Raw genomic sequence first — 25,975 nt, forward strand, 5'->3', positions numbered from 1 at the left:
CTTCTCACGAATCTTCCTGTGCCCAACTCGTTTTCTAGAAAAGCGAAAATGCTTCCTGCAACTGCCTTCTGTGGCTATATTTCTTGCGGTCAGTATGATTTTTCTCTCCTTCACTTCTTCAATTTGCAGTACTCTTTTCTCCAAAATTATCGTGCTGTACTTCTAGTTCCGATCGAGGATTGGTCGAGTATCATATTGGACTCAGTATGTGTTTGCTAACTGAATCATCCTGCGTAACAGTTAATACAAAGTTCATGAATACTTCGTGATATATGATATATTAAAAGACCAAAGTGCACAACCATACAAAAATAAAACCTTTTAATACACCCTAAACCTTTCGGAGAAGAGCCATATAATAGACGGCATGTCGGCCGGCCGAAAAATTTTTCGCTGCGTCGTTGACGATACCGCCCTTACTACTAATATCAGCGAAATCAAGAAATGGACTTCATCCGGCGCCATCACTCTCATCGTTCCACTCTACAGTATGTCCCGGCGGCTTTCCAGGTTATTATCTATTTAACCTCTACATCTTGTTGCTAACATCCACTAGCCCTTGAACGTCTCCGGGCTTTGAAGCGATCTGGCTCTCAGATCGGCATGAATGCCAGGGAAGCCGTTCGCTTCCTCGATCGGGTCACATCTGGCAAACATGAGATCCCATCCTCGAGGATTGCACTTCAGGGTCCTATGGAGCTGTTCGAAACATGGGAAGCAGCAGAAAAGTACTTTCTTCCAGAATTCGAAGAGGACGTTGAAGATCACTCGGAGGGTGATGCCGACAGCGATGAAAAGGCTCCACACAAGGACATGAAGAACGGAGAGGCCGAAACCGAGCATACGGAGACTGCAAATCCTAATGAGATGTCACAATTGCTCCTAAGCAAACTTAATTTCAAGAAGGAACCTGACGCGGTGTCCGTAATTTCTGGCGGGACTGGCAGCAATGCTGCGTCCCTTGTCTCGGGAAGTTCGCACACAAGTCCCAAATACATGGCTGCTAATCTTGCTGCGGCTCCTTCGCCTAAATCGAATGTCAAGGGCTCCGTAAATTCACACCGCCGCTCTGCCTCTGGATCTGTTATCCCGTCAGTGCCAGCGACCATCAAACCACTACTTAGTGCAGTCCTCTGGCGCCTACACTGCCAACCTGGCGCAACGCCAGGGGTAAACAGATGCATTCTTATTACTAATGATCTAACCACACAGACATGGGCCCAGAAATTTGGCATTACCACAAAAAATATCCACCAGTTGCGTACCGCCATCATCTACGAGGAAAAAGAGTTCAAAAACCACTGCAAATACATTGAAAGGAACCAATCTGTGGAACCCGAGCGGCTACTTTCATACGAGGACGAGAGTGATGAGGACGTGCTTGTATTTGTTCCCCGTGGGCCAGGGAAATCCGCCTCTCGTGGCACAACAATTAAACGCCCAGCCACTCATAAATCAGCTGCGAGTAATCGGGTTGCTAGTACCAATATGAATGGTGGTAACGTCAAAACAAAAAGTCAAATCACTCCTGAGGCGATTGTTGAAGTTCCGTCAACTCCCATCGACCCTAATTCATTTAGTCGCAATTTTGGCACTACGAGGACGAGCCCCCCGGCGGAAATCACTTCCTCAAACGAAAGTCTTCCGCGAGCATTTTCTGGTTCCAGCCCGCGCGGGCAGCGCCGTGGAGCTCCTCGCGGCATCCCGCTTCGCGGCTCGACTCGAGGCCGTGGCAAACTTTGGGTCCCTTGAACAGATGGCCTAATCCAGCGGCTTTTACTTAGCTGCCGGAACTGGTGATCTATTCTTTTGACGTCTGAAATTGATCAAGGAAGCATTTAACGGCATGAAACCAGCTTCGTTTTCTTGACATTGGTCTTTTTATTACCTGGCCGAGGTTACCCGAATATATGGATTTTATCCTCGTTCAGTCTAATCGATCGCTGTAGCCGACTATACTCGGGAAGAGGCGGTTTGAAGGCTTTTCTGAGCTGAGATGTGAAAACCCACAAGGTCTGACCTGTGTGGCTCATGTCTCCGTTGCCATAAAACTCGACCCTTTTCAAACCCTTCACTTCGTGGCTGTTGACAACTTTTTTTCGGGGTCTGGATTGTGAAACCGAACAACAAGTCCTCGCTTTGCTATCTGCGTTCCTTTTGCGACCCAGCTTCTTTATGCCTGCTTTTTCTGTAGCATATTAGAGGATGGTTTATTTTGCCACAGAGAACACATGGTTACTGACCGGTGTCAGGCAGTCTCCGACAATTAGGAGAACCGTGAGTTTTAGCGCGAGGATTTTTGATATTCGGGGTTAGCTACTTAAGAGCGAATATGATAGTTTATAGTATAGTATATTGTGATACTGGCGGAAAATTGTAATTATCTTGAAGTCAAGTTTGTGTTTGGAGGAAATTTTTGCTTCCTATCATGAGCTATTAGTTCGCCAGATTTGTTTTTGTTTGCTCTCTTCCTTTTGAAATTATTCCATAGGTTATATGCGGTGTTCAATTAACTGTGAACAGTTTGCATTATTTATTATTTCCTTTCCCCTGGTTAGATCCTTCAACGTTTCTCATCCAAGAACTGTTTCAAAACGATAAGGGCTCGTGCATATGCATCTACAAGAATGCTAGATTTCATTTTATGTCAGAAAAAAAATTCAGAATAGCGAATATACATAATTATAATCATAATCATACTTGAAGAGAACACTGAACTTTTCAATGCACATTACCCACCTTACCACGTGACTATGAATCACTAACCTCGAAAAAGATGATGCAATTGAATTTTCTTTGCTGTCCATCTCAACAAGGAATCCACGTTCCTCTTTAATAGCAACATTTCCATGGGTTGGATAAGTCTAGGGACATTTGTTATCTCGGTCTCGTTTTTGCTATTCAAGCATCCTCTAGGAACGTGGAGCCTTGCTCCGTTGTACAATTTGCTTCGAATTAGACCCGCTACACCGGATATTCCTTCATCACAAGCCCCACAACCTATTCGATCGGAAGCTTCTGGGTTGGATGGGGAGGCATCGAAGGATGGTGAACACCGATCAGATTCGCAACTCGAAGACTCAACTCCAAAAGCAACTCCGGAGCAGCTACCGTTAGTGGACGTGCCAACTTTCAATTTAGAAAGCCCCGCTGTGGTCGATGAAAGACTAGATATCTCGTTGAACTCCAGCAATACCATAAGCCTCTCGCAAAATCGTCCCCCATTCTCAACTACTCCCAGCCAACCCTCACCATCCCCCACGACGAGCAATGCCTCCAAAAAAACTACTCTTACGCGCCCACTACCCCCGCCGACACCAAGAAACCAAAACCAAAATGCATCCATAGCATCCAGGACTGGTACCATGTTACCTCCTCCACGACCTTCTTTAAACACCCCACTCCGTCCTCCACCATCCGCGGCCTCTACCCTCCGTGGGCCCCTACCACGAGGCCTCACATCTAGCACACTCGCGCCAATCCAAGTCCAAGGCAAACCACAGCCATCTCGCCAAGTGGCACTTGAACCAGGCCGCTCACCTCTCGACTGGGCAGCATTAACTTCCCAGCCCAACCATAAGTTGCGAGGGGAAAATCTTCCACCGACACTCATTCGTGTAACGCCGTCGATATTGAAGGCGCATAATGGAAGGAAAGGGCGAGACGCATGGACATCCTACATGGGTAAAGTTTACAACATAACTCCCTACCTCCCGTTCCATCCGGGCGGGAAGGGAGAGATACTTCGCGGGGCAGGGAGGGATTCCGAGAAGCTTTTTACGGAGATTCATCCGTGGGTTAATTGGGATGGGATGTTGGCGGAATGTATGGTTGGAATACTGGTGAGCGAAGGCTATGAAGTAGGCGGTGGAGGCGGAAGTTTGGAGGCAATGGATTGATCACGCAATAGCGCTTCTAGACGCTTTTTTTCCCTACTTTTTCTACTGAGGCCTTTGTAGATAAATTGGTCCAGGATTTTCTTTACACATTGTTTCAACCGAGGTTTCTTAAAGGGTTGTTGTTGAGTCTTGCACCCATTTCGCTATATACAGCAATACCTGTACATGATGCATACACATTAAAGCGTTTGACAGTAACAATCACAGAAGAATAATCATGATCGTTGTAGAATATAGAATTCGCAAATAGCTGCTCCAATGAAAGAGGACATAGCTCTTAAGCAGACGTCGCAGGCGTATGCTCTACGCCCGGCGGCCGGACAACCCGCAAAACCCATTCCGTCTCCAGTAGGCATATCCTCCCCCGAGCACAAGAAATATCAGGAACCACAGGTACAGGGTACCACCATTACCACCATTACCACCACCACTGCTTTCGAGGCCAGGTCCTGCAGAAACGCGTAAAAATCCGCAGAATAAGCATTTGCCTTGCTTGTTGTCTACCCGCGGTATCCAAAGATACAGACAGAGATATTACTTGGAGGTGCAGAAGCACACATGGCTAAAGAGAAGAAGAGCATACTTCAAAGCTCATCCTTTGCCGTACCTTCGATGTTTACCAGCTCTGTTTCAAAGATCAAAGTGGCCCCGCCAGGGATGGGTCCGATGCCGCGCTCGCCGTAGGCCAGCTCGGGGCTAATGGTGAGTTTGCGCTTGTCGCCAACGCACATGTCAAGCAGGCCTTGGTCCCATCTAAACGCAGAAGCAGCACCCGGTTTAGCCGCTATGTCGTTTCAAGGGGAAATAGAATAAAAATAAAAGAACTTCTAAAATGTCATACACACCCTGCGATAACTTGGCCCTTGCCAACGGTGAACACCAATGGCTGGCCGCGGTCGTAGCTGGCGTCGAATTGGGAGCCGTCGGAGGCTAAGGTGCCGCGATAGTGCATTGAGAGGACATCACCGACCGCACTGCGGCGGTTGCATTCGACGACATGAGTCTTCTCGATTTTGAGGCCGTTCTGCTCAGCGACGACGGAGGTGGTAAGGGAGAACAGGGAGAGGGAGAAAAAGGCGGCGAAGGATTGGGCGCGCATTGTTCCTTGTTATTATCAGATTCCTTTTATTTATTGTTTTCTTCCCTCTTATTATTCAGTTTCTATTGTCGGTTGTGCCTCCGGGCAGCGGGTGGTTGAAATTCGAGAGCTGGTGATAGAAAAGCTGTTTGAAGCTTCCTTTGGTCACCCGAAATATTTATTTATGCGACTAAATAAAATTAACTTCCGAATCGATGACAAACCCAACTATTTAAAATCCTGAAACATTTGACATAGTCCTACCAAAATATAGTTGTGCAATGGCATCAAACGTTACTCTCCAACGCACTTTTGTTCACAATGCAAATTATTCCCGTTTTTACTTACTAGTATTTATTCAAATTAGATCAAGAGAGGCCTAACTGGCGCTGAGGATCGAGGGAATCCGCAATCCAGCATAACGTCGCAGTTGCTCCTTCGCAGGAATACTTCCACTTTCAGCATTCACCGGTGCACTTTGTGGCAGCAGCTGGAGGTTATATTTAATGGATGGCAGAATCCCTTATGAATGCGGGAGTTCGACTGTCGACGTGCATCGACGGACTGTCCTAGCCAATGCTGTGGTGCTGGACATCCACGTTGTTCCTCTGTGTCGATAATTGCTCTGCCAGGGCCCAGCGGAAGGAACGCTTAAGCGGCCAAGTTATTTGTTCTTTAGGGGCTGACCCGTCTTTGCTCGAAGTACGGGACATGCCTGTGCTCCGCGCGCTGTGTGGGGAAGATTATAGCCCCGATATCAATGCTCCTCCTGACACTGGTGCCGTCGATATCGCGACACAGGACATCGCCAGATTTATAGCACTACATTTATGTAGTGCACTCTGGGCACAGGGAAGTTGTGGATATTCTTCTTTGTTGGAGGAACTGAACTTGACTCCGTGGGCTCTAATGAGCGATTCTTGCTCCACATTGAAGCAATTGATGGTCAGTATCCCCCATCCAAAGCACTTTGATCCCAGTCTCTGCGATCACGATGGGTAACTAAGCTTATATGACAATCCCGCTAATCCTATGCAGATAGGTAGAGAAAGGCAGCGGACAAAATTTTCAGCAACTCGTCAACTCAGGCGCTTCCTCCAACCAAAATTGTGTATACCCTCCTATCGTTGCTGTGAGCGCAGGGTATGTGCATATTGCTAATCTCCTTCTGAGGTATGGAGCGGGTCCCAATGTAGGACCGACGAAGGACATTATCGCACCCTTCACTGTGCCATGATTTATAGAACGAATCAATATTCCAACGTCTCCTTGGACATGACGCTGATCCGCTCCTTCGTGACTGTGCTGATGAAATACCGATACACGGCCCTTTTGAATTATGAATCGACAATATTTCGGAGTTGGCTGAAAATATCCGTAATCTCTCAATCGCACTCAAGGAGTCGTGGAGGTGTTCAAGCCTGCAGCCTTCATGTCCTGGTAAAGCAGGGATGATATATCCTATGTGACACTATTTAATTGTTATATCATTGAACGGCTGGATTTTCAACTCTATCTCTGTCCAATTCAGAGTGGGAAAAGGCTAAATCACAAAGCAATAAGATATTATTTTACATATGTGAAAGGATGTCGAAGTGGCTCATCAATTCAATAAATCCCAGGCAGGAGTCTTGCCATTGCTGGTCATCAAACAATGAATATTTGACTGACATCTGTCGAAAATCGTTTTCATGTGGCAACCAACATTCAAGAACAGAGCGAACATCCAACTGGAATTCTGACGCTAAAATACCGTTAAAACAAGCGGCGATAAGTTAATAGCTGATTTCATTTCTTCATCTAGAGGATGGGATATTGATTGAAAGCCTGTTGTCATCGTTCAGAATCACGACTTAAAATAAAAGTAAAAAATGATCTCAAAGAGAAGGTCATTTTATTTCCAATTATCCAGTCAAAACCCCGTTCAGGATAAGAATGGCAAATGTATTCAAAGCAACAAAAAATATGTTTCAAGGAAAACTATTATTTCATGCCACCACTTTCGTATCGACCTACAGAGACAATTAACCGAAATCCTCACTGCAAAGGAAGTCCACGAGGCAAGTGGGCCCGCTTGTATAGCATCTCAAAACGAACAGAAAATCAAAGATAGGGGTAGATTCATTTGAATAAGCGTTCAGCCTGATTCAAAAATGCCCGCGAATCACAACAGTGAGGCTAGAACCAAATGCCAAAATGAGGTCAGAAACTACCATAACAAGGGTATATTATCACCAAATAGAACTCGCAGCATGGGAGATCTGCGATTGGATGCCTCGACAAGGCGAGATCAAATGGCAAAATGGCACCAGAAGCATAATGAAGCGTCTGACGAAATATTGAAATCGTTATTAAACAAACAAGAATACTGTCATCCAGGTCGTATCACAAGGCTTCGGGGGTTTCGGGGGGAATCCAACAAGTCGCCGTCGTTGTCAAGAACGTGGCAGGGCAGATGGAAATATCGCATTTGCACCACCGCCTCGTTCCCTCCTCCTCCGCCTGGCTTTTGTCGCCTCTTTTTCCCATCATCATTTCAGTTTGTCTTTGTCCTCTTCTCGCTTTGCTGACCCTGTCAGTTTTTTTCTCATGGGGATATCGAGGCTTGTGTATAATCCTTGAAATCCAGTCACACAGGACATCTTGATATTTTTAAAACCAAAATTTCTTTTTTTGGATTTAATATCTGATCTTTTTTAAAAAAATCTCTAACTAACCGGCGGGCATTGAGGCGAGCGATTCGATGCCCTAGGTCCAGATTCCTTGAATTTGGACTTGCCACGAACGAAAGGCGGTGAATGAATAACGGGGGAAAAGATCAATGATAAAACTGGCGAAGAGAAAGAAAGAAAGTCAAAGCAGAATCACAAACAAGCGGAAATACTCGAGTTAAAGAAGTCCTAGGGTCCAGAATTGACAGCTCAGAGGCGTGCTTCCTACAGGTGCCACGTACAGCCTCACGGCAAGAAATGCGATGTGCAAGGCCAAGATGTTGGGCTGTGGCTACAAGATGTGCCGGAAATAGTTAGAAAAGAAAAAAGAAAAGAAAAAAAAGGGCCCTTTAAACAATGGAAAGGAGCCGAGGTGTCCTATGGACGGCCATTGCATGGGTTTATCACTAAGTAATCCCTAAGCCTCTCCCTTGCCCTGCCAAAGGAGCCAACAGGACAAACAAACCTCAATACCTTGGGCGAATGCCGTGTTTGTCATGGGAACACATTGCTCACATAACTATTTTATCCAGTCAAATTCTTCGGCACGCCAAACTGGAGTTCTGCGGTTTTACATACATCAGACGTGGGAAAAGGCGGTCAGATCATGATCAAGAAACATCCACTACGAGGAGCTCCCGGACATTTCCTCTCCATTAGGATAACTTCCTTGCGTGCCAGCATAGTCGATAGTAGTTAGCGGCAGAAGGTTGGGTGATTTAAGATTTGATGTTCTCGGGCGCCTCAGTTTCACAAAAGGCAGGGTATCCCTACAGTTAGAGCAAAGGCAGCGGTTTTAGTTGAGTTGGTTTAAAGGTTCAGCTAGGTGGTTCAGTGGAGGGAGCCCCTAAATCTCGCCGTGTCTTAACTAAAGCGATGCCCCAAATCATGAACACCTGGTAGGCTGTGATTTGACAGCCACAAAACCTCGCCCTTCTCTGATGTGGCAGTTCGCCTGTTACAGGGCAAAATTACATCGAAAATGGTAAATACCGCCCTGACACTGATCAAGTGGCGAACTCGCCAGCCAGGCATGTTGAATAAAGTGGAATATGATAAGCCACAGTTGCACCTCTCTTAAGCTCTGGCAGGATACCTCCATCCCCACATATCCCTCCAATCTTGGCTTGCGGCAGTGATTTCTAACTCCCAAGCCCACTGTTCTCTCAAATGAATGTGTTTTTGGCTGCGGATAGGCGTAGCAATACTCCGTACTGCATACTGTGTAATGTTCCAGTTTACGCAGCAAAGATACACAAAGACACATGAAATTAAGGTGGCTCTGGCCAAGTGTCTATTCTTGCTAATGATGGATAATAATAGACCACATCAACCGCCCCTGCGCATTTCATGGCTGACAAAAACACCAGAGGCCCGTTGCATATGGCTCGCAAACAAAGTAAAAGACAAACAGGGTAGATTCGTTGGCAACTGAACGCGGATGTGGCCATATAAGCCGTTGCCCTCCGCACAACACTGGGCATTCACCGTAACAGATCCCTTCACAGAGCCTCTTTATATTTCACTCGGCCTCGGATGTCAGAGACACCCACACCCTCGCGTCGGTCGTAGCCAGCAATTCGCATAGCAAGCTTGTCAGCGGATCGCACGTGTTCATAACGGCAATCACACTCGTAGTGTACACGACTCAGCCACCAGTTGCCATAGAGGATTGCATCCCTCACCGCGTTGTCGGTGAGATCTCGATCCACGGCAACAAGTCGTATGTAGCCAATAATAATGAGGGTAGAAAATACTAGTACTAGTATAACGGTTGAATAAGGCGTAAAACAAGGAAGTAATAGAGCATTTACAAATCAAGCAGTACTTCATTTCTTCGACAGCGAATAAAAAGAAGTGGAACAATGCAAATTTTGACATTTTTCCCAATATGACTGGAGTCTACGCCGTATTGGGCGAGCCCTAGCCCTAACCCTGCCCCGATTCTCAAGGATCTCTCTGCCTCAAGAAGATGCCCAGAAGCCCAACGACGATGGAGCTTAAACATTTGCCAATCTGCTGCCCATAGCCTGTTGTGTAGCTCACTGTTTGGTTTGTTTGTTTAATCTCTCCAGGTCCTGAATTCGCGAGCTTTCGTTATGATGGCCGTGCAATTATCAGGGATAGCAAATTATTTCCACAACACTACTAAATAAACTGGGGGCTGTTACCGGGTTCTGCAGGTAAGAAGCAAAACGCTGCTAACCGGTTCTGGTGTTAACAGTGATGATTTCAGGCTGTCGACCAGGTATCCAAAGCCCATACCAACCAGCCCTGGGCGTGGATCAAATGGAACATCTGCTGCCTGGGGCTTCGGCTGGCTGGCTTAGGCATCCGAGTGGCCCAATGAAGCAGGCCCAAGAGGCGTCCCTGGCATGAAGCAGCGCACCAGATCTTCCCATAGCGGTTTTCACAGGCTCATGTAAGGTGAATCAGGATGACGCACCTAGCTGAGGAAACTCTTCTTCCGTTTCGAGTGCCCAGGGCTGTCAAACAAATCGAAATTTCAGGCCCTGCTGGAGCTGCTCTGATCGCACCGCCCTAAGCCAAATCTAGCCCTTCTATCATGAATCTTTTCATACGACAGCATCAGTGGGATAGGCAGCATTCCTCGAGTTGGATTGCTTTCCGTGGCCGCTTTCCATGGCCGCTTTCCACTTCCGCTCTCCTCAGGCCAATAAGTTCTGCCTGAACAGGACGCTTCATTCTTTTCTCTTCACGAGCCCCAACACGTCCCAATTTCCTTCTCCCGCCACCGAAATATCTTCCAAGCGCTTTTCGTTCGGTGCCTTGCCAATTTTGTCCTCTTTGTTGCTCTGCTGCCTGTCTTACCCCGCGATCCTGGATCGGTCACGCTGTGCATCGTGGAGAGCATTGCATCCCTTGCTTTGACGAACTCCTCTTCCTTTTGGCGATAGTTCTTCTGCGGACGGAATAACAGTCTTTGCAGCCTGTTACCAACAGCAGAATTTGCCAGTATAAAAAGCTCCTCCCTCCCGCCAAATTTTTCTCTCCATTCTAAGATCTACGCTATGATAAGATAACCAAACCAACTTCAACTCAATATTTTTCATCTTCACCAGCGCCAGGCTCATACACCTCCTCAGCCACTAGATCTCTTACTTATTGATATATATTTCCCTGAAGCTTTCTTGTCCTACGTTGTCAACTTCTACAACAATATCTTTCTCAGGTCTTCCTACCTTTACTGCTCACGACAACCCTTATCTCTGTGTCGAACGATCCCACCCCGACCAAACTCTTTTTCATTTACCCCACCACGAAACTATCTCCTCCAAACCAACAACCACCACCACCACCACAATGGCTCACAAAGTCGTTAGCTCGTACTCATCCAGCGCAATTTCATCTCAAGATGGCAAAAGCCTCAAGATCCACAATGCCTCACGCGATGCACAGGGTATGCTTCTATGCTTCTTGGCCCTTGCATATGAACTCGCAGCCCCTCTGAGACAAAACACTGCGCCCTTTAATCACTTCTGCACTCACTAACTAAAGTCCTCGATCTCTACAGGACAACAGCAAAAGGATTCCGCCTCGAAGAAGCCAACGGCAGTAGTCGTACACAACCACGGAAGCCGCACTTACGACGAGACGAGACGTTCTGGCTTCGAAGGCAGCCGATGGAAGTAGAGGGCAGCAACTACGCCAGCAGGAGGCTGAGACAAAGCCGATCGAGTCTCTTTTCTGGGTACGAACGCGAAAGCGGAATAATACAAGACCGCACAAACCGCCTTAAGTCTTAGTAACTCGACGGTCGATTCCTTATCTTCATCGGCTAAATTCCACAGGGACGGAAAAGTGAGGCGCAATTGGCAAACAAAGGAAACAATTCTTCGCACAACTGCCTTTTGATCAAGTGGGTTGGCGAACAAATTGAGCCATCCCACTCCGGCTCATCTTCCGCATGCTCGCTTCGTCCTTCCCGTCGATGCAATACGTGCTTCTCACTCCGAATCCGCTTCTCCAAACAGTATTCTCCTTATTCTCCTGCTGCCTTAGCCCACTGCCTTGTACCACTATATCCATCCGAGTTATGGACTTTTCTTTCCATTTTCCCTTTCTGTATCCCTTTTGTATATCAGCATTCTAGCATATCCTGCCCATGTACTAGCCCAGGTTTCTGTATTTCGTTTGCCTTCGGTTTTCTGCATTATTCCTCTTCCTGCATCAATCATCTGTACATGTACAACACTTTTAATACCCTACCATTTTCCATGTTTCCCTTTAATTTGTTTTTCTCCCTTTGAACTGGGCTTTTCTTTTTTCTTCCGCCGCGCACAGATTAGCCCTGTCTTCTTCATCGGCTGGCTGGCCCCCAAACTGAAGACAGGATTCAACGACGAGAAAGAGAGTCATCTCATCTCGGCCAAAATTGGCAAGAGTTCTCAGTCTTATTCATTATTATTATTATTTTCCCTCTTCGCTTTTATTTATTTTTTGGGTTGGGATATAGAAGGACAACAACCATTGGACAGCAATGGACGGACATGGGTGGGACAGGGAAACTCGGCAAACCAGGGCTGCCGGTAATGGAACTTCGGGGTATTTCTTTTAATTAGTTTCAGGCGTCTGTTCTCTTTTTTAGTGTCTTCCCATCTATGTTTCCTTTTTGACCCCTGTACTCTAGCGAGCAAGCGATGTTTCATTTCTATCTTTCATTTCGTCAACCCTGCCTCGTTTCTCATCAACTTCGACCTTCAACCTTCCTACTACACGAAACCCAATTATACTTCCTTTTCACTCTCTCTCCCTTGTTGTTTGTTCCCCATAATACCCTGTGCCATTACTTTTTTCGCTTCCCTCTTGATTCCCATCACATACAAAGAAAGATAAATCTAGAGCTATCACCAGACAAGGCGCGAGCCTTCATCATTCACATCTTCACCATCATCACTGACTACAAGCAAAAGAGAATAATTAAATCAAAAACAAGCCTTTCCGTACCTTCACTTTTGTTTCCCTTCTGTGGAAATTTGGGGCTGCAAAATATACGTATTACTTTTCTCCAAATACCAATATCCCGAGTGTTGGAGTTCAATTCTACATGTCGATGATACTCGACCACACCCTCCTGCCTCACATCCATTCCCGTGCCCCAAGCATGAAACGCAGCTCACGCACACAGAAATAGCTCAGATGAGATAACACCTATATCGAATACATATCTGTATGCATACACCACTGGATAGCAGGACACAGCACGTGGCATCGGTCAACCCAAAAGTATCCTTTCCTTACTTGAACGCATGGAGTTATGTCTCAAGGCATAACTACCTACTAACCGTGCCGCTGCGCACCCACACCTCGTGTGGGTGCGCCACATCAAAATGATAAAAACACTGAAATGATAAATATCTTGTAATTTCATCATTCTCATCTTCTTAATTAATTAATAACCCACCACAATGTCAAATAAGGATAAAACAATTGAAAAATGCATGCAAAAAGCTGTTGCTTATCATCAAAAAAACTCAAATTCCAAAATACTGTCTCTGTTGTGAGAATTTGAGGTCTCTTATCAATATCTCTGAGTATGTATCAATGAGAGAAATCTGAATACTGCAAAGACCCCAGTTAATAAAAGATTAAATGAAAGTCAGAAGAATGTGATTAAACAATGAATCAAATTATTAAATAAATTGAATTGTCTTCTCACAGTTGAACACATTGAAAATTTCATGAATTCAATTCTCAGACATCAGCATACAGATTCTACTACCTCCTCTTTAAAAATCAGTAAAATGTGAATTTATAGATTCATTGAACATTTATCTGAATATAAAAAAGTAAAGCAGAAGCTCATGAATTCAAAGAAAATGACAGTTGAAGATATTAACTATATCAATATATGATTTGAATGTTTTTGAATTCTATTTAAACAGTATTGATTTCACACCTGCAATATGTACAACTTTGATGAGATTGAATTTCAAGAAAATTAAAAATGTGAAGAATGAGTTATAATTGTTTTTAAAGAAATCAATTTCATCATTTTTTCTTCCTTTTCAAAAGAATTGATCATATTTATTAAATGTGTATTCATAAATAATCATATCATTTCATTGTTGATGATCTTGGCCTCAAAAACATACTTAAAGGATTGATATACACAGATGAATTTACTCAGTAATTATAGAATTGTTATATTGAATACTAGATTCATAAATGATGAGATTGATTTTGAATGATTCAAACATTTTAATATTGTTACAAAAACGAAGTAGTAGAGAACTCATTGATTGCTTTTAATGAATAATTATAAATTTCATATCATAAAAAAGTTCATACAATATGCAGATCTTCATAAAATAATTTTATATAAATTTTTTTTACATATTATTTATTTATTACAATCTCTGAATAATCTATTGTTTCAGTAATATAAGTATTATCATTCAAAAACAGTCAACAACACTGTGTATCATGATTTTAATAAGTATGAAAAACAGCAGTTTCTTACAAGATCTTCTAATTATGTGAAAACAAGTTTTTAAATTTGATACAATAACTGCAGAATGAGTTTTATACAGCATATATTTATAAAATTCTGATTAAATTTTTGATGCTTTTAAACACTGAATCTCATCATCTTCTTCATTATAGATTTATGATGAAAATGATGATAATTCAAATCATGTATCTATGTGAGGGGTGATGACAGTGTGAAGAGTGAATAGTAGAAGATAGTATATAGTGTAGTGGAAGATAGTATATAGTGTAGTGGAAGATAATAATAATTATAGTAGTAGTAGTAATGTAGTTGAAGTTGTAGCTAATTGCTAAGGAGGAAAAGAAAGAGAAAGAAGATGTGCGAAATACATGCATCTATATATATATACATATAGAAATAGTGGTAGCGAGAGTATAATGGAAAGAGGTAAGAATAGACGAAGATATAAACAAAGATAATATAATAATAAGGAAATAATAAACAAGTGCATTACAATCTATCTGTCACACCCTTGGTTGTGCCAAGGCCCCGTGACGGCTCCACACGGCCCATCGCTTCCCCTCGGATAATCCCATCTATCCCATGACGTCACGCAGGTGTCCGAACCGGTTTCCAACCACCCTATGACATCATTCGGATGCAATAGAAGAGGATCCGATTGATGGGATATGAGAATCCTGTTTCTATACGGGGTCAGTAGATTCCTTCTGGCAGATCAATGCAGCGCCACTGCGGAGTTGCTTCGGCTACCCTCGCTCATAGAGTGAGGGGAGGATGGCTGCCCGTTGTCTATATAGAATAGCTAGATGCTGGCTCTCTATTCCAGGAGCCAGCGATTCGTCTTTTATCTTTTGACAATAAGATACCAGAGTTACCACTGTCCTCATACAATATTCTTAGTGTGCCGAGTACCTCTGGTAGTTCAGTATTTGTATAGTATTCTACGAGTTCGCGGTTCAAGCGAGATAATCAAGCCCACCCATAAGGCTTCCCATTATATACCATCCTCCTCTGTGCCGCTGCCGAGTAGCAACCGCCTCGGCGCCGTCACATTACAGTAGATATATGAGGAATATCGCCATATTCTTGCACATTCTCTTAATTTATTTAATAATACAATATGGTATTTTATATGTAATTGTGGTATATATTACCATGATGTAATATATTGATCAATCAAATCATTCAATTTATCTAACCATCTTACACAAAAAGTGGTGATGTTTTATAACAGTGTTTTTTCACTGTATTGACAGTATTTTTGATAAAATTCAACAAAATATTGCAGTGTGTTGATCTAACTAGATACAAAATCTCATCAAATCAGTCACTCTACTTTTCACATTCAATTTCTTCTACTTTTCAATACTCAATTTCTTCTACTTTTCAACACTCAATTCCTTCTACTTTTCAACTCATATTCTTTAGAATATTCATTATAAAATCATACTGCTGCTTCATTGAGCTATCACTAAAGCTCAGATAAATCTGAGCCATTGCAGAATTGCTTATGAAAAGATATGAAATTGTAGCATAACATGGATATAGAATGATCTTTTCATTCTTTTAATTCTTTAGAAGTAATTCATTTACTTTTTATAAAAACAATTTAATAACCTTCTCAGAAATCTGTTCAGAGCCTTTTCATAAATTATTATACATTTTCTTACTCATATCAAACAATACTGATTTAAGCTCTGAGATTGTTTCAGTATATTCTTCATTTTTTCTCTTTTATAACTGTTTTCTCTCTGAAGCAGAACTGTTTGTGACAGTAATCTAAAGCAGATCATTTATTGAAATCAAAGCATTTAATGCAGATGATGAAAATAAAGAAGAATATGATAAATCATCATTTATATTTAACTGTTATTTCATAAATCAAAATTCAATTGCATATTGTTCTGTGACAAGTTTTTCATCAAGCAGTTGCTCATTCAACTCTCAAAATATGAGTTTTTGATGTTGAAATATAATCAAATCTGAATAATGTTGAAAATATTTTTTCATAATTTCTAAAATTATTAATGTATGTTTTGTATTCTGCACATCAAATTCAATCAGAGATCTGATTCTTGTGTTTCACCCATAGCTGTCATATACATTTAAGATACCTCCACCAATTATCAAGGTTGTTTTTATTGACAGTTTAATGAGTGACATGTCAGACAATTTGAACTGCTACATTTCATTTATAAATCTTGAAATTTCCATTATCTGTCTTCCATCCACTCTTTTTCATATCAATCAGACCTAATAACATCACCTCATCTATTGCAGAACTCCATGAAATATGTGTATAGAAAGCAGATTGAAACACAGATTGAAGCACAAATTGAAAGGTATATTAATTGGCATATTAAAATACAGATTGAGAGTCATATTGAGTGGTATATTGAGATACAGATTGGGAGGCGGATTGGGAGGCGGATTGAGAGGTGAATTGAGAGGCATATTGAGTTGCATATTGAGATGTGGATTGGGAGGCGGATTGGGAGGCGGATTGAGAGGTGGATTGAACAGTCAAATGATGAGAGGAATTTCCTATTATTATTGATAGCAGAGGCAATGTGGCAGGCACTATTATGACAGATGAGAGTGAGTTTAATCATTGACTTGTTGATGAAATTGACACTTCTTCAGATTTAAAAAGCTCATCATTATTTGAAGACTGACTGCCTGGTATTTTGCACAGCTCTATCATACAAAATAGGTGAGATTGAAATGGAATAAAAACCTCTGCAGATTGTCACTGTGTGTAATTGATTATTACAATAAAACCACTATGAAGTTAGGGTGGCAAGCAAGGTTTGAAAAATCAACGCCGGCATTACACTAATATCCACTTTTTGCGTGCAGGTTATAAGAGCTTACACGGGCAACCGAACACGCCCTCAGGGTGTACGAGGTTGAAATTGCACTTTTTCAATTGGCATTCTTCAAACTCACTATATCACATGACTTAGTGCGCGAGGTCGTGGTGAAATACGTTAACTAACCTTGTATGTTTGGTTATAAATCTAAACAGACCCCGCGCGGCTTCCGGCAGTGGACTGTCAACTATCCCATCTACCTGGCTTCTCTCGCTGGAAAAGCCCCTGGTTGCGAAGACTACTTGATTGGAACACCGCAAGTTCCGCTCCTATTGCTTGCCCATCTTCAACCACCGCAGCCCACACAAAGTGTCAGCTTGGTCAATTGAGTTGCCTCGCGGCTCAGCCAGGGTTACAAAATGGTCTATCACAAGAGACAACCAGAAGCTGCCTTCTTCTATCACTTTTGGCAATGTTGTCGCCTGACACTAGCGAGGAGGATTGCAGAGCATCTGTGCCGCAAAACCAACAGATCAATCGGACAGAGGAGCAGACTCATTGGCTGATTGCTCATGCTCATGCTCGAGGGCTTGGAAACCGGGCCAATTATCTTGCTTTAGTGGGCATTCGCTCACTTGCCGCTGCCGCGTACGTTGCTTGTGGAGGTGTTGAGCAAGCGCTTGATTCTCTATTCGATACATCTCCACCTCTAGAGCCAAAGCTTCACCAGCACGGATAATTGGCTGTAGTAGAGCTTGATTCCCCTGGTAGAAGTAGTAGACTGCTGTTCGTAGCGATCCTAGGGAGGTTGGAGTCCTTGTTCGAATTGCGGTTGGTTTGAACGATTCGGGAGGTGTAATAGGCCTTCGCAAGCCTTGAAGCACTCTTTGGGGATTAAGAGGATAGATTCCAGTCGCTTCAAAGCCAGCGGCTAGAACTTTGATCTCTCAGCAAATCTAGGTGGCTACCTCCCCCCGGACTTTGCAATATACGTGAGCTAGCGACGAGCTCCATTCCGTCACTCAAGGAGGAATCCAGCCTAACCCACGCAGCCCCTGTCCCTGCTCTCAGGTGGCGTCGGCATTGCTTCGGTAGAACCTCCTGGCGAAGCGGACTTTTTCAATCGAACTTCAGCCTGGGGCTTTTCTCTCCGATATACTCGCTCTTCTCGCTTTTAACAGCCGGTACTGCAAGATAACACCCATCACCATCCTGAAGCTTGAATTGTGCCATGTACTGCCGGACACTTCTTCAGAATCCGCCTCCCAAAGAAACTTGGTATATTTTCCGGAAGAAGTGAGGCTTCCATCCTGGGAAACAGCGGCTTCAGTTTTGTTGCCTGTTCACCAATTTATTGCCGCGTTCATTGACCGGATGAATTTTGACTTGGTTCTCTGCCGTAATTCTAGCTGCGTAGCTGCATCACTCGATTTTAGAGTGCACACAGACGACACCCAGCGACAAGATCCTAAAAGCTTTAAACAACTACACCGAAGGGACAATGCCCTTAAGACGATGGTTGCTGTAGTAGTCCATCAGATCCTATGATAAGAATAGCACCCCATGGGCTGGTCTCGGTGGCATTTGAATGTCACTCTCAGCGTAAATGAGGTCGACTTTCTGACCAGGATCGGGATCGGGGTCAAGATCAGATTCAGCCTCGATTGAGGAGAGAATAAATTGATCTTTGTGTCAGTTTAAGTCGATCCGCCACCTGATCATAATACATGAGTGAATCTTGTATTTTTTGTCAGCAGTCTGGTTTTATGTTAGAGATTGTTCAGAACCAGGACTCATAAAACAGATATTTTTGGGGTGTCTGGAGATAATAAATAGATTCAATGCTGTTGATGCATAAGGCATAACTAACTTACAAGTATCATAGATGCAAGCTAAAAGGGGTGGCATTTCGGAATTGTGCAAGACAGTTGCAAGTGTAGCAAAACATCGCTCAATCTCAACAAAGCGATTGCTCAACCGAGTGTGCAACTCATAACGCGCCTGTCGATCACTGAGAAACAGTCAGCCCAATGTGAGTGGTTGTATTGGTTGCTATCTAGTGGTAGTCCGTAACGGGAACGCCCAGGTCCAACAGATGAAAGGTTCAGCGCCTGAGTGGTCATGTGACCGTCTCATCTTGCATACGGTTGGGCCTAAAAGTGAGTTTAATGACTGGTGGTCTTCCCTGCCAGCTTCAATTGGTGTATGGCCCAAGAAGTACGCTGTTGACCAGCTGATAAGTCGTTGGTGGGGATAGAAATCTAGCTGCTACCGTGTTTTGGGCTTTTTCCTTCGGCCCGGATATTGAAGTGATGTTGAGGGAAGAGAAGCTTAGGGGGTGGAAAATCCAGCGTGTATCTCAGTTTTATGCCATAGAACATGTGTCCCTTTTCAGATACCAGTTTAGCGCTTGTTCAGAATGAAAAATGAAAGGATGTGGCTGGGTATATTGGGAATATTAAACACAGTGTAATTGTTCACGAAAGGTGCTTGGTACCATTCTGAATGTTGGATGCCAGGAATAGGCTTGCTTACAACACAGTCAAATGCAAATGCATAACCCAGACTATTCATAGAGATTACAGCAATAGCAGGCCAACAAGCAGAGGTTCAAAGCATCTAGAAATCAAAACAAATTGAAGTTTAGGAGATTGTCAACCATGGAAAAAACTATCAAAATCAAAATCAAAATCAAAGTCAAACCCTCTCGCCCCCAATTAAAAATCAAATCTTAGAGACAGGACCCAATAGCCCTAGTGCGTGTAGAACATAGTTTGCCTGCCTTTACTGCCAGTTCTGCCTCTTGGATTGGAGATTTCCTTTCGCCGTTGGTGAAACCTGCATATAACCCTCGATCTCAAGATCGTCCAAATTTTCCATGATCCACGATTGGCAATTCCCATGTCGTGCTTTGATTATCGACCGGGTGGCTTTGGATCTTGCTTACTGCCTCGTCCGTTTTTTCGGTTGGGATGGTGCCGCAAACAATGGTCTCCTTGAGCCTAATCGACCGCTTGTGGTTCTTTATAGATCGGCAGCTCGACAAAATACCCCTCCCCCCCTTTGTCATCGCCGACCTGGAGGATAGTTGAGAGCCCGTTCGCGGCTTCCAACCAGAATGCCCAAGTGACATGGGTCACGGGTGTCCAAAGGTTTGTAGATTGCGACGGCAACGGTTGTCATTGTAACAGTCTGCCGTATATGACAAGTTAGCATCTTGATCACTGAGTTGTTCGAATCGACAGCACCATCGAATTTCCATCTTGACGGTACGATATAAGGAAGAAATATAGGGCACTTCCCGTTAAAGGGGGAATAAAACAGGTGGAGAGGGCCGCCGTCGACTTACATCAGGAGAGACGCCAAGGATATAGCCAGACAAATCAAACAAGATTTTCTCACCAGCACTGCCAGTAGATTGAGATAATAGAAGAAGGAAGAGTTCGAGTCCGTTGTAGCTTTTCTGATAGAGATTGAAGTTGCTGGAAGATATGGCCTACATCTTGGGCTGCTTCCATCCTAATATAGACCTGAGTGTATCCACTGCGACGAGTCCCAAATTCTCAATGCCAGGTGCAAGAATTGGGAAGCGCTGAAGATGGAGAAAGGATCAGGACAGTCAAGCTGATTGCCAAATTGGATGCAAAGTCCGATTCCGAAAGTAGCATGTTTGAAACGCCTGGGGCGGCACTGCTTTGGATGGAGCTTCAACGAAGTAGAGCAGTTCAAGGGCATCCGATTGGACTTCCATTAGAGAGGGGAGCAGGCTTCAGCAAGTTCGGGCCCCGTTGGCGCCGTAAGCTGTGATTCCAACTGACGATGAGCATTGCCATTGGTATCGGAGCCTGTAGTGACCTATTAATACATTCTGTCCGCTAAGCGCCGCATTGTGCATTGATATTCTTGACCAGGGGATGTCGGTTGGCTTTGCATTCATGCGATTGGAAACGTCAGGGGTTTGGAAGTTAGTTCCCCTGGAGCAGAAACAGGTGAAGCAAAGCAATCATCCGTTTGGCAGGCTCTCTCAGGAGCGAAGGCCATATTTTCGATTGAGCAGGCTGCCCTTAAATCTTAACGACAAGACACAATTTTTTTCGAGACCAGGCCTGCACTTCTCGTTCATCTGTTAACAACCTCTGCTGCGAGACCTACCTATGAGGGCACCCGCATTCGATTGACGTACCTCGCCCACCAACTATTAATCCAGCTTTCCGCCTCAAACTCGACCTCCTCCCAGCGACTCATCGTTGAAAAAGTGTGGAGGAATGGCGTTTCCCCCTCTTCATATCGTCGAACCGGAAAGGGCCCATTCAGATACCATCATCCTGTTGCATGGACGTGCTAGCAATGGCGCCGAGTTTGCCGAAGACCTGTTTGACTCGAAGACCTCTGAGGGCAAGAACCTCAAAGCCCAATTTCCCGGCTGTCGCTGGGTATTCCCAACATCCCGAGATCGGTGGAGTTCTGTGTTTAAAGAGGACTTGACCGCTTGGTTTGATGCATATTCTCTGACAAATCCTTGTGAGCAGCAAGATCTTCAGTTGGATGGCTTAAAAGAATCTGTATCATTCATCTTGGATGTTCTCAGAAGAGAAATTGATCTTCTTGGAGGAAAATCTGAAAAAGTTGTTCTTGGTGGCATTAGCCAAGGCATGGCGACAGGTCTATGGGCCTTACTGTGCTTACCGGGACGAGCCAAGGGGAAGATTGGGGGCTTCTTTGGAATGTGTGGGTGGCTTCCATTCGCGAACAAGATACAAGATTTGCAACCCCCAAAGGTCGATACAGCAGGAAAGCCGGAAATCATGATAACCAAGCCTCTCCCAGATATACTTGGATACAAAGAACCTCCGGCTAGCCCTGCGGAGATCGAAACTATGCTTACTACGCCTGTCCTACTCTTGCATGGAACCGATGATGCGTGGATAGATGTTGAATTGGGACGGCGGGCACATAGAAGTCTCAAGGAGTTGGGAATGCAGGCTGATTGGGAGGAGTATTCTGGGGCAGACAATGAGGGGCATTGGGTGAGGGAACCAGAAGGTGTTGATACGATTGTCAAATTTCTGGGGGGCTGCTTGGGGGGTATTGAAGTAAACTGATATCTCGAATGTAGTCCACAGAAATGACAAGTGCTACGTCAACTCATTCTAGATGTCCTGCTTGAGCCACCTATCTTACATATAGAGAACATGGAGGACTACTACATAAACACCTAAAAGCATTGAGGTTCTGTAGTTTTTGTCTCCCTCCCCTCCATCAGCCCAGCTATGAACAGGATGCTTGTATGTTGGTATGCCACACTGAACCAACTCAGTTTATTTCTTCTCTCTTCAGTTTCCCACACTCGTCAGAGTGGGAGAAAAGTACTTAGCACGCATTCCACTAACTGTACCTGGAGTAGTCAGCACCGGGTATGAGGCCTCAAAAGTTCCACGTCAACATCGCGAACTCAACCAGTTTGGAATGACGCGGTCCCGGCAAAGTAGCCGGCGAAGCGCTGGCTCCTCGCTATATACAATGGCTGGTCTCCAGGCCCTTCTTCCTGGGCCCAGCGATCTGTTTTTTTCTTGCTATCAATGGAGAGTCTAGTCTTCGAATTCCATCTTCATCGTACAGAGTATACACCCCTTGAGCCCTTACTACTATACCGAACCTACCCTATTCCTACTAGTCTACAGCCGTGTAGTTACTAAGCCCCTTTTTACACCTTATTGATATGTATCTATTGAATATAACGAATGTATGCTGGACCATAGAGATAATATTGAATATGCTATATCTATCATGTAGTGCAGGAGCAGCATGATAGAAATCATGGAGAGAAGAGACTAAGATGCCAAGAGACTAGCTAAGTTAGAGGCTGAATAATCTGACAGAACTAAACTCAACTTACGGAGTACTGCTTCCAAATATCCCACATTTCTCTATACCCCCCCTCTGTTCAGCCCACTAACTTCTTGAGCACAGGTTGTACATTGTGTGAAAAACTATCAGGGTGAAAACCTGCTTTATTGACCCTTCACTCCCTTTCCTCAAGACTGACTTTCTTTGGCATGATGCTGATTCTGCATAAATCAGAAGGTAAAAATATGAGGGGCATAAAGACTTTTCTTCACTAGTGATAGACACAGAATACAATTGTATTAAGCAGTTGCTGTGACACATCTAATAACATTGAAAGGAAAAGAGGAAGAATGAGTTGAAGGGGGAGGAAACACTTTCTAGATTTGAGCATCAGGCCACATATATGCTGCCAAGGCAGAAACAGCTAGACCATTGTGTAAACTTGACTGAGTTGATGATGTTTTTAAAGCAGACGGGTGACTGGTGGGGAGGTAGGGTGATTGAGGCTGGTAAGGCAGATGATGAGGATGTTACAAGAGGTGAAGAAGAGGTGAGGATGAGGTGAGAAAGGAGTGAGAATAGAGCAGTGAGCCTTCTGCACTAATCTAGATGTAGAGCTGCCAGATTCTGATATAACTACCCAGCTTGAATGAGGAGTACAATGACAGACTTATTTTCCCCCTTCTTCTTCTATGCACTGAATTACTCATCTTTTCTTTTCTGCATTAGATATGTTTGATTGTTTGTTTGGATAAACAGGGTTGGCAGAGGCCAAATTAACAAACTAAACAGTGGAATAGAAGTGCTGTGAAGAACACATTCTCATAGAGCAGACACTTCTATCACATATATACATGGAACTGGTATAAAATAGGATATGAAAAATTAACAAAAATAATACACAGGGATATTTATGATATAAAACGAATGGAATTGAAATTAAACCTGAAAATTCTGATGGTGAAGATGATGTATAAAAAGAAGATTTAAGATCTAAATTATGATGTCTAGAGCTGAAATTCATTTCAGTCATGAATGAAGCAACCAAAAGCAAAAGAATAAAAAGAGTGTGTAATCAAAAATCAAAAACCAGAGCTGGATGCACCAGCGGGGGAATAATGTATGGTATATGTATGTATACAAGGAAGGAAATGCATGTTGAAAACGAGAAAAAAAAAATTCAAAAGGGATGTAGTAAGCCGGAAATTAATATTGACAAAGAAGACTGATTAAAAGAAAAGGAGCAAAAAATACTCCCTGGAGTGACACAAACTGTAATGTGGAAATGATATAAAATTTTCCACGCCGTCCACTTCGGCATCCACATGTACGTGACCAGCGGTGTGCGCAAGTACCGTACAATTATATACCTGGGAATCTGCCATCAAGGAAAAGAGTAAAAAATTCAAAACAAACCAAATTTCGTTATCGCGGCAATCCACCATGCTGTTTCTCGTCCGGTTCAAAGACATGGGCTTCTAACCTGTGTGTAAGCCTTGCGCAGAATGCATCGACGTACGTCGTCCAGAGATGCGCAACGAAGTACACAATGCAGATCCATATGGGGATCGCAATGGCAAATACAGCAGGACCGCGGCGCGGCAACCAGGGCGGCGGAACGACTTCACCGTCCTTATTCTTCGTAGGTTCCCACGGCTGGCCGGAGATGCCATAGATCATCCAGGTCAGGACAACGCGGAGGAGGGTGCCGTGGCAGAGGTATACAGCGAAGCTATTACGGCCGAGAAAGAGGAAGAGGCGTTTTGAGAGGATGGATTTGGTGGTTGGGGACAGGAATATGGCAAAGACGATCAGATCGAGGCCTACAGCGGAGAAGCGTTTGCCGATGTTGACACCGCTGGGGAAAATGGTTTGGCCAATTTGAAGAAGAAATCGAGACCAGTCTGCGTATTCTGGTTGTTCACCGGGGAAAGAGGCAAGGAAGAGGCCTAGGATAGCGATTGTGACGCTGAAGATGCGACGGGAAGAGGTAAGGGTGGAGACGTAGATCTGGAAAGATCGGTCGTTTGCGAGATCGGAGAGGAACATGCCGACGAAGAATTGTTGGCCGAAGGTTTCTGTATAGTAAGCTTTGTGTTAAACTCCTGCATCAATGATGATTTTATTTTATTTTTGTTTTGATTTATTCATAGGTGGTTATTTCAAACACTAACCTGTATCGGGCCCTGGATGCTGCCAGAAGTATATAAACATAATGGAGTATACCATCATCCGGTACCGGTACTGCATATACATCGTGCCACAGAGCACGACATAAATAATCATGGAGCCCTTAAGCAGTGGCAGCAGTGCCCACTGGTGGTCATCGTAGTCCATGTGTCCATTTGTCCAAGTGCTTCTGAAGACGCGGAACAGACGCATGATTTCCTTCAAAAGCGAGTCCTCCACCACAGGGCTCGCAAACCGAATCCAATCGGAATCCGCCCTATTACCAACTGTGAAACCGCCCAGCTGCGCTACGGCCCAGGCAAGAACCATGGCAATTGTTGCAGGAAGTATAAGACGAGGTGGGCGGCGGAATGCGCTCTTGGAAATGGAGGAGAACGCTGCGGTATAGTTTCCCGCACGGGACAGTTGCAACGGCTTAAGGGCGCAGACGTACCCAGTCAGGAAGGCAAAGATAGTGACGCCAATTCTGCCCTGCCAGGGGATGCGCAGAATGGGGAGCTGGAGCAATCGGGGGGGTGTATCCTTGCCATTCGGGGAGAATAGGTCGTAGTCCCAGGCTCGGGCTAGGTGGGTGAGAATGACGAGGACGGAAGCGATCCCGCGCAAACCCTATAGATAAATAGATAGACACTTGTTTAGTTAATGCCGATATCTAGGAAAAGAGGTAAAGGAGAATCGCAAAGGAAATACAATTTGTGATTCTCGAATGGGGTCTTGTTGGGTTTGCGCCTCACGTAACCGCCGAGGTCCAAGATAAACTGGGCGTTGAACGAAATGATAACACAGTCAGTGATAACTCACATCTAACCATTTCACACTCCGCCCATTATTGTCGCTTCCGCCCTCGAAGAGGGAGCAAACGGATCTCCAGGGAGCCGCCAGGAGTCGGAAGGAAGCGAACATTTACTTGAAACGCTGCAGAAAAGCGCCAAAAAAAAAAGGGGGGGGGGGGACTCAAAACG

General features: G+C 44.3%; 7 protein-coding genes across 7 annotated transcripts; 5 read left to right on the forward strand and 2 right to left on the reverse strand.

Moving 5' to 3' along the window:
• Nucleotides 1-367: 367 nt before the first annotated feature.
• HCAG_07970 (conserved hypothetical protein) lies at nt 368-1,752 on the forward strand (the record flags this gene model as incomplete). Its single annotated transcript, XM_001536811.1, has 3 exons — nt 368-488; nt 557-1,170; nt 1,213-1,752. 3 exons carry the CDS (start codon nt 368-370, stop codon nt 1,750-1,752), a joined length of 1,275 nt encoding a protein of 424 aa, XP_001536861.1.
• A 1,613-nt stretch (nt 1,753-3,365) lies between these two features.
• On the forward strand, nt 3,366-3,899 carry HCAG_07971 (hypothetical protein; the record flags this gene model as incomplete). Its single annotated transcript, XM_001536812.1, has 1 exon — nt 3,366-3,899. One exon carries the CDS (start codon nt 3,366-3,368, stop codon nt 3,897-3,899), a length of 534 nt encoding a protein of 177 aa, XP_001536862.1.
• Nucleotides 3,900-4,483: 584 nt separating this feature from the next.
• Nucleotides 4,484-4,998, reverse strand: HCAG_07972 (FK506-binding protein; the record flags this gene model as incomplete). Its single annotated transcript, XM_001536813.1, has 2 exons — nt 4,484-4,652; nt 4,745-4,998. 2 exons carry the CDS (start codon nt 4,996-4,998, stop codon nt 4,484-4,486), a joined length of 423 nt encoding a protein of 140 aa, XP_001536863.1.
• Nucleotides 4,999-7,130: 2,132 nt separating this feature from the next.
• Nucleotides 7,131-10,067, forward strand: HCAG_07973 (predicted protein; the record flags this gene model as incomplete). The annotated part of the gene is made up of 9 exons (XM_001536814.1): nt 7,131-7,516; nt 7,730-7,771; nt 7,920-8,001; nt 8,222-8,287; nt 8,653-8,673; nt 9,012-9,103; nt 9,232-9,411; nt 9,718-9,740; nt 9,913-10,067. 9 exons carry the CDS (start codon nt 7,131-7,133, stop codon nt 10,065-10,067), a joined length of 1,047 nt encoding a protein of 348 aa, XP_001536864.1.
• Nucleotides 10,068-11,012: 945 nt separating this feature from the next.
• On the forward strand, nt 11,013-11,455 carry HCAG_07974 (predicted protein; the record flags this gene model as incomplete). Its single annotated transcript, XM_001536815.1, has 2 exons — nt 11,013-11,109; nt 11,232-11,455. 2 exons carry the CDS (start codon nt 11,013-11,015, stop codon nt 11,453-11,455), a joined length of 321 nt encoding a protein of 106 aa, XP_001536865.1.
• Nucleotides 11,456-20,890: 9,435 nt separating this feature from the next.
• Nucleotides 20,891-22,078, forward strand: HCAG_07975 (predicted protein; the record flags this gene model as incomplete). Its single annotated transcript, XM_001536816.1, has 2 exons — nt 20,891-20,940; nt 21,184-22,078. 2 exons carry the CDS (start codon nt 20,891-20,893, stop codon nt 22,076-22,078), a joined length of 945 nt encoding a protein of 314 aa, XP_001536866.1.
• A 2,170-nt stretch (nt 22,079-24,248) lies between these two features.
• Nucleotides 24,249-25,916, reverse strand: HCAG_07976 (predicted protein; the record flags this gene model as incomplete). The annotated part of the gene is made up of 3 exons (XM_001536817.1): nt 24,249-24,901; nt 24,998-25,622; nt 25,815-25,916. The coding sequence occupies 3 exons, from the start codon at nt 25,914-25,916 to the stop codon at nt 24,249-24,251; spliced, it is 1,380 nt and encodes a 459-aa protein (XP_001536867.1).
• Nucleotides 25,917-25,975: the final 59 nt, after the last annotated feature.

This window comes from Histoplasma capsulatum, genomic scaffold (assembly GCF_000149585.1).
Source record: "Histoplasma capsulatum NAm1 scaffold_10 genomic scaffold, whole genome shotgun sequence".
Taxonomy (NCBI): domain Eukaryota; kingdom Fungi; phylum Ascomycota; class Eurotiomycetes; order Onygenales; family Ajellomycetaceae; genus Histoplasma; species Histoplasma mississippiense.